The sequence below is a fragment of the Vulpes lagopus genome, chromosome 6, assembly GCF_018345385.1.
Source record: "Vulpes lagopus strain Blue_001 chromosome 6, ASM1834538v1, whole genome shotgun sequence".
Lineage (NCBI taxonomy): Eukaryota > Metazoa > Chordata > Mammalia > Carnivora > Canidae > Vulpes > Vulpes lagopus.
The window spans coordinates 35,523,236-35,531,839 of record NC_054829.1 but is presented as its reverse complement, the minus strand read 5'-3'; the positions used below and the strand labels follow the sequence as shown (position 1 = coordinate 35,531,839).

General features: G+C 36.2%; 1 protein-coding gene across 3 annotated transcripts in view; it reads right to left on the bottom strand.

The window, feature by feature from the left end:
- Positions 1-3,639: 3,639 nt before the first annotated feature.
- PPP2R5E (protein phosphatase 2 regulatory subunit B'epsilon) overlaps positions 3,640-8,604 on the bottom strand; it is a 146,803-nt gene continuing 141,838 nt past the window's right edge. For all 3 annotated transcript variants that reach the window (XM_041758523.1, XM_041758525.1, XM_041758524.1), the window contains exon 14: positions 3,640-8,472. In XM_041758523.1, coding sequence (XP_041614457.1) covers positions 8,373-8,472 — 100 coding nt within the window. In that variant the 3' untranslated portion in view covers positions 3,640-8,372. The remainder of the gene's footprint in view (positions 8,473-8,604) is intronic.

Sequence of the window (8,604 nt, the reverse complement as noted above, 5' to 3'; positions counted from 1 at the left end):
AGAATGTTAGGAATTAACTGGGAAGGGGCATAAGGAAGTTTCTGAGATGATGGTAATGTTCTATATCCTGGTAAGAATTCAGATTATACAGATATATGGATTTGTTAACTCATTTCACTGTATGTAAATTATACCACAAAACAATTGTAAACGAATATTAAATTATTGATACACATGCTGAAATAGTTAGGAGTAAAGTTTACTTAGGCCTACATTTACTTTGAAATGCATTTTTAAAATAAAATGAATTAATGGATGGATAAAAGATAAATGGATACAAAGGTGATAAATGCCAATGTGGTAAAATGCTAATGGTTAATATATGGCATTCACGGTAAGATTCTTTCACTTCGGCTTTATGGTTAAAATTTTTCATAATAAAATCTGATGAAGGGGGAACAAAGGCAGAACAATAGGAGATCCCATCAGCATTAAACTTTAAGAGTATAATTATGCTGAGATGTACAGTAAAAGTTTTCTTGAAGACTACAAAAAACCTTTAAAACAAAATATGGTAAATTCACAAAATGGAGAATCATTTCATAATAAAAAGAAATGAATCACTAATACATGCTACGTGAATGGACCTTGCAAACATTATGCCAAGTTGAAGAAGCCCATCACAAAAGGCCACGTATTGTATGATGCCAACTATATGAAAAATACAGAAGAGACAAATCTATTGAGACAATAGGTAATGGCTGCCTTGGGCTGGGGGGCAGGGACTATGTAGGAAGGGGCAGTAACTGCAAATGAGTTTGAAGGGTTATTGTCTTCAGGTAATGAAAGTTTTATAAAATTAGTGGTAGTGGTTGCAGAACTATGAATATACTAAAAACACGGACTCACTTACTTTAAGTGGGCAAATTTTATGGCATGTAAACTCTATCTCACTAAAGTTGGCTTCTCCAAAACACAAAAACAAAACAAAAAAATTTGAATAGTGATTACCTTAAGGGAGAAACTAAGGATTTAAGGGTGAAAAGACATTTACTTTATGCCTTTGAGAATGTTTGAATTTTTTCCATGAAGATACAATATTTTTTCAAACAATAATTCAAAGAGAATACAACTGACAGTGCAACAGAAAATAAGGAGTGGAAGCAGGGCCCTGCAAAGAGGTGTTAGCCAAGATTGGAAGGGACCTCTTCCTAGGGTGCTGCGGAGAAGCCCGTGGGGACAGGTGCTAAAACAGCTCTAAGTTTATGAGTCAGAGTAAAAAACTGAAGCATGTAGCTAATAATCTCATTTTCTACTCAAGTTAAAGTAGAAGGGGTTGGGATAAAGAACTTGAAGTTTGGGGTAGCTCCTAGAACAGAGTGGTGAGTGGAAATGCAAGGATGAATGAAATAGTTATTTCTTGCAAGAGAGAAAATTTCAGTCTTTTAAGTTACGGGGCATAAAACTTGAGTATGTCCTCAGAATAACGCATCCTATCGTACAGAGATCACTGTTTTGTGATCATTGCTCCAGAGAGCAATTTAGAGTCAGAATCTTCCTTCAGTCCTTGGTAGTTGTGTGAGCTCACAAAGATTACTTAACATCTCTAAGCCTCAGCTATCTTATCCATACAATGGGCATAACTTCTATCCCAGGATTGTTGTGAAAAATCTAATGATGAATATAAAATTCTGCATGATATAAGGCATACAGATTTGATAAATGGCAGCTATTGTGATTATTTGTTCATATTTAAGTCATTACCATAAACAACACTGACAATTATTGCCGATAAATAATTCCAGGTTTCCATGTGTCAAGCTTTGTGTTAATTGCTTTATACATATTATCTAATGTAATACAACCACACTATAAAATAAATACCATTTGGGACACCTGGGTGGCTCAGTCGGTTAAGCATCTGCCTTCAGGTCAGGACATGATCCTGGGGTCCTGGAATCGAGCCCCTCGTAGAGCATGGGGCTCCCTGCTCAGTGAGGAGCCTGCTTCTCCCTCTCCCTTTGCCTGCTGCTCCACCTACTTGTGCTCTGTGACAATTAATAAAATCTTAAAAAAATTAAAAGAATAAAATAAGTATCATTTTGCCTGCATTTTACAAAGGGAACTGAGGCTTAGATCAAGAAACTTTCTAAAGCCACCCAGCTGAAAATAGCAAGAACTCCAATGATGCCAAGGGTCTCTGATTTCCAAGTCCATAGTCTTCATATTGGGTGCTCCAGCCAGAGACAACTTGTCTGAGAGCTTTGGCGAGGATGAAGGGAGCCGTGCCTGACATCCATCCTGGTTCTGAGCCCTTACATCATCTAGTAGTGGCAAAGTTTGTCTCAAATTACATGATTAATTCAGAGTATGATCTCAAAAGAGGTGAACTAAATTAGAGAATAAAGAAACAGAAAATCTGAACATCAGAGTGTGGGCAAGACTATGAACAGAGCCAATCGATAAACACTGGTCCAATCAACCAATAAATGTACGTATCTTATAGCAGACTTTTAGGTTTGGGGGGCAGCAAGGAGCTACGAGACTTTTTTTTTTTTTAATCTGCCTTTTTAAAGAATTATATAATGAACAAGTATCATAAAAAAATTGAATTTTAATTCCACTTAGCTCTCCCATAGTTTGGTCTCAGTTAAAAAAAATACCTAATGTGAATTTGATCTAATAGAAACCAACAGGAGACACTATTATATAAAAATCTGGGAAACAAGAATTGGACTGTAACATTTACTTTGTCTCCATTATCATAAATATTTATTTAGAGTCAGGAGGCAATATAATACAAAGTTATATATTCCATTGAAACAAACTTAAGATTTCTTTTAACCCTACAATTCTTTGTGACCAGTTTCTTCTCCTTGTAACTTGCCAACAGGGTGATCTTCAGATGTTACAAATGGTTGTTTTGAAATACAAACTTGTTGAATTTACAAGGTTTCCCCCTCCCCAACTCAGAGTTTACCTGAACATTAAACACTGATTACATAGTTCCAAATCTTATTATTTAATTAGCCAAGAGAGATCACACCTAAATCAAATGCTTTAAAGCACTGATGAAAGATGACACTCCTCTTGTTCCATCAGTGAGGTCTATGTTCCCTCCACTTGAATCTGAGCAGACCCTGTAAAAGCTTGACCAATAAAATATGACAGAAGTAATACCATGAAAGTTTCTAGGCCCAGGCATCAAAGAATTGGCAATTTCCCCTTCCTGTCATTTTTAGAAACCGGTTGCCACACTATGAGGAGGTTCAAGGAAGCCCCACAAGGAAACTCCTATCTTGAGAACTGAGGCCTCTGGCTGAACTCCAAGGCAACAATCAGCACCAGCTTGCCAGCCATGTGAGTGAGCCATGCTGGAAGTGAATTCTTCTGCTCCTCTTGATAAACCCAAGTGCACACTTATTGCCAAGCTCACCCAAACTGTATATTTTGAGCAAAACAGTTAACTGCTGGGGCCATGCCTCTAAGTTTTGGAGTAGTCTGTCGCACAGCAAGACCCTGGACCACTCTCCAACATTACATCCCCCTAATCACAACTGATTTTCTCAAGATGAAAGCCTGAATGTACCAACCTACTGCCTCATAACTAAGTTGTTCAAATCTATTATTTGTATGGCTCAAAAGGCCACAGGGGTCAGAAACAGCAAACAAACAAACAAATACAGCCAGGCACCTGAAAACTCTTCACTGCTTCTTTATTAGGATGCACCCACAGTACAGAACCTCTCACACGTCTGTGAAAGGAGAAGGTTACATTTCCCTTTGGGAGCACCTTCATTTTTGTTTCTGTTACCACTATGAAGAAAGTAAATCATTTTCAAAGAAAGACATTTTAAATTCCAAGTGTTTAAGACCCAGCTTGCATTTTGTTGTGTTTGAAAAGGAAGTAGCATATTTTAGCCAGAGCTGGAGGATTGTTTTGTGGCATTTTAATTTTGATGTGGATCAGAAGTCTTCATTGTCTGGTTGAACCAGTCCATAATTTTCATATGCAACTTTTCATATCAAAAATGTTTCATTTTTACCTCTACCCACAAACAGATGCTGTTTTAAAGACACACACACACACACACACATGCGCGTGCGCGCACGCATGGGCACACACAATTAAGTTTAAAACCAGTATGAATCACAGCATTTCTAACAGGAAAAATAAACTTTTGCTGCCCTCTCCTGCTAAAACAATGAAATACTAAAGTACCAAAAGATTTATGAAGCTAAAGCGAAATTCTCAAACCAAAAGCAATGGATATGTCATTTTCATTATACCTCAATCAAAAATCAGACAACAACCAGAAAATGTATTGGTAATATTTATATTTGAAAGTTCCCCACTGATACATGAGGTCTGGATTACAACTTATTTACAATAAGTGATTTCAAAAAAAAGTAAAGACGGAAGGGAAGGGAAGGGAAGGGAAGGGAAGGGAAGGGAAAGGAAGGGAAGGCTGGATGGAAGGGAAGAAAGGAGGGAAGGGAAAAAAGGAGGGTGGGAAGGAGGCAGGGAAGAAAAGGAAACCTATATTCATAGACATCATAAAATGGGATGTTTATTTCCAAGAGAGATACTACTGCTGCTATCGTGCACAAGAAGCAGCACAAATTAACATTCCACTAGATCAAAATTTGCTCAACTTTCTCTCAAGATGCACAATCCTTTTAGATTTTCAAAATTAAATACCAAGAAATAGAAAATGCGTTGCCAATATGCCTACTACAAAAATCCTTTGTGGGTCATTCCTTAACTTCACTCAGAGAAGCAGCTGAGCCAGAATATAAAAATAAAAATATCGATGTGCAAATAAAATACCACTGATCATGTCTGGTGCCACCTTTTTGCTATAGGTGGCATAACTTTGTGATAACATTGGTTATAGCATCAAAAGAGAGAATCTCTTCATTTCCTGGGCCAGCTCAGTGCACCTAATTAAATTGGGAAAGAACAAAACAAGAGGAAAAAAAAAACAACAACAACACAAAAAACTCTGAACACTTAAAAATGCCAATAACATCCATACATCTTCCCTTCCCCACCCCACCCCAACCCCCACAAAAAAATAAAAAAGCTTTTAAAGCTCTAAATATACTTTTTTTTTTCTTTCCATAGTGTGATTGAGCCTAGGGCTATACATTTAAGTATAGCAGGTGCAATTACAAACAATTCCTGGCTCTGCACCCTGGACTGTCCCACGCATAGAAGGAGGTACAAAATAAATTAAACCCTTCCATTTAGGCAAGCAAGCCCAAGATGAAGGAGCATAACCCTGCTTGTGAGTATCCAGCGGCATCAAGGGTATTATTTATTTCTTACTTTTTTTATTTTTTATTTTATTTTATAAAAAACAGATGTCAGGGAGAGCAAAATATAATAAAATTTAAAAGAATGAAAACTAAACACTGAAGGGAAACAACTGGGGACACTTGCACAATGAGAAAAGGAATGCATGCTTGATTCAAAGTATGAGATGGGTCAATTCACTCACATGGTTGTTCTGGGCCAACAATCCAGGCCCCAGCATCATTCTAAACCACAGGGTTTGGTTTGGTTTGGTTTTGTTCTTCCAAAGACACTCTTTATCCTACCCCTGAAACCAATATGGTAGGGATGAGGTTGGAGTGATCATCACTGACTAACTACAATATTTGCTATTTAAAAAATATATTTATATATAGTTCTGGAAATTATGAAGCGAACAAAATATAACACAAAGATGCATTTGTCACAATTAACTCAAGTTGCAGCAACAGCAGAAATGTGGGGGGGGGGGCAGAGAGAGAAAGAGAGAGGAGAGATAGAGAGAGAGAGAGAGAGAGAGAGCTGCTGTAAATGCAGCAAGTACAGCCTTAACTATGTCACATAGTGCAACAGTCAGATTACCTCAGTTTCTCTGCGTCACCGGACACAACATGACAAATGTCACATTGTCACTTTCAGTTAAAATAGAAAAGACAGTGTTTCTTCTCAGAAGTTGCCCTATACATTTTAGACATAGATTTATAATTGCTTCTGTATGTCTAAAATTTGGCTTTGTTCTTCTCAGTTTGGAATGATCAACATACAGAATTAATATCCAGGGTATCTGTGCAGTCCTCACCATGACTCAGAGGTTGGGAAAGGTGCAAAACAGGGTCCTCGTCTTTCTCATTTCAAATGACTGCATTTCATTGTAATGGGCAGAGATATTTCATAAACCTGTGCTTTTAATGTCTTCTATCTAAAAAGATGAATTAATGGCAAACAAAGTTTATACAATCAAAAACAAATGTAATAATGCACAGTAAAACTAATGGGCTCAAATCAAAAGGGCTAAAGGAGATGATTTGTTACAAATTTATTTTTTATCTTTAGTGTTTGAACTTGCACCTTTGCTCCAGCACTTTTAATTAAGTTGTTTCGTTTCGGCAGCCTCTGCCAGCTTTACATTGAATCCCCATTAATGGTTTTTTTTTTTTTTTTAATCTCTTCATTCCATTAAACCATGTTGTGTTGGGTGTTGCATATGACTCTTTAACTGCTATTTCTTTTTCAAAATTAACATAGCCAAGTTTTGTTTTTGTTTTACAGAGTTACTGAGATGACAATATCCATAATTAGTTGACTTTTATGCAAAAATTGTGACCTGATAATCCTGAAACACTTATAGGGGAGAAAGGTCAGCGTTTTTTTTTTTTTTTCCTTTTTCTTAGAAATAATGAAACTGCATATTCTACTTTATATTTAAGTGGAAGGAAGAGAATATACAAGTCCATATTGATATTATATTTCTATTAAGAGCAACAACAGTTCAATATGTTCATGTTTGCTACTATCACAATTCCATACATGAACACAGAATCAGCTCTATGCCTCGAATACTGCTGGAGATGATGGTTTAGGATTATCAACTCACTGCTGCCACGTCCATAACAAGCAAAAGCATCCTGAAAATAAATTCCAAAACACATATCTTTCAGTACATAATAATGCAACCGCATCAGGTAAGTACATACTGGACACAAATTTCATCAGCATTTATCTCCCCGAGATGTAAGATTCCTCTTTTAAATACAATGCAGAGAGCCAATAAGATATATGTAATACAGCCCTAAATTTTGTTTTTTTTTTCTTAAACAATTTGGTCACAATGCACCTTTGATATAAAAGCATTTTTAAACTTTATTATTAATACTCAGGACATTAGGGATTTTCAGATTTTTTTCAGTAGCATTTGTAGAACCACTTTTGGTAACAAATACAGTAGTTAGGAATACGCATCCAATTCAGAATGCATAGTAATATTTATCCTGAATCCTTTCCGGCTAAAAACAGGGCTGGCGCTGTGATGAGATATAGAACGAGAATCTACAAAAAACACTGTAATATGTTTGTTTGTTTTCCCAGAGGCTACATCCTCTTTTGCTGGAATACTTTATAAATACATATTAAAAAGTAAGGCAACAACTCCAAACAGTCCAAGCTGTTTGCTCAACTCTCTTCCCAATTAGATTCACAATCCTGGCAATCAATTTCATGGTTGTACTGTTTAGTGTTTGTCTTTCTTATTACAAAATGGTCCAAAAGGATGTTTTCTGACATTTCTCAAACATCTCTGGTATGTATGTTCAGTGATGTATGCAACTAATACTGGTCGGGTACTGAAGCCTAGGATATCCCAGTGCCTGTTTTCAAAGGATTCAAGACATTGATTTGGATTCACCATAAACTGATGCATGAATCCAAAATTCCCTTCCCTACTATGTTTATCACCTCTTCTCTTTTACTCCTAATTTTAAAACTAAAGGAGTACCAGGACTACCTGGTTACTGGAAAGATGTTCACTCCAGTAAAACAAGACTTTTATCAGGGACCTTTACAATTCCTGGCCCCATTCCACATGGACATTCAATTCATGAAGATGTGCAAAAGGAAAAGATGTTAAATTACAGTCAAGTTATCCAGAGGAGGATGTTATACAAACTTATAAGGAAATGACAGTCTTTTTTTTTTTTTCTTCTGTTACTATAAATACATTTAACAGCTTAGCAGAAAGACAAGCTAAATTTAAGATTGTTCACATTTGAAAATTGTTTCATACTCTCTGCTAAGGATAAATAAGGAACTCCTGATAATAGAATTTTAACATAGCAATTTCATCAACATATCTTTGAAGACTGCTTTTTGTTTTTTAAAGAGGGTTAGAACAATGATTATGTTTGCAAAGTTCTGAGAAGTCTATCTACTGTCCAAACTTTGGATTGAAGTCCTTATTTTTTTTCCTTTACTTAGAGACAGGTATATACAGTGCTGTTGTAATAATGAAACAAATGTGAAATCTACTGCAAAGTTGCACAATACAGAAAACTGTTGCTCCATCTTCTACTACATAAATGTGTGATTCCACAGGTTAGTGATGTTGCTGTCATTATTTCTGTTAGGTTGGAATTATGCCATCACGTCTAAGACCTCTCTTTAATTCCAGATCCTCCAGTTTTTTCCACAGTTCTTCACGCTCTTTTTCTTTCTTTTTCTCACTGGGGAGAAAACAGAATATAAGGTAAACAACCAGGAAAGTTTGAAGAGATTATCTAATAATAACTGCCCCTTTGACATATTTTTTCCTCATGTAGGTTTTACAAGTAGTCTTCAAAAAGTTTGGCATTAAG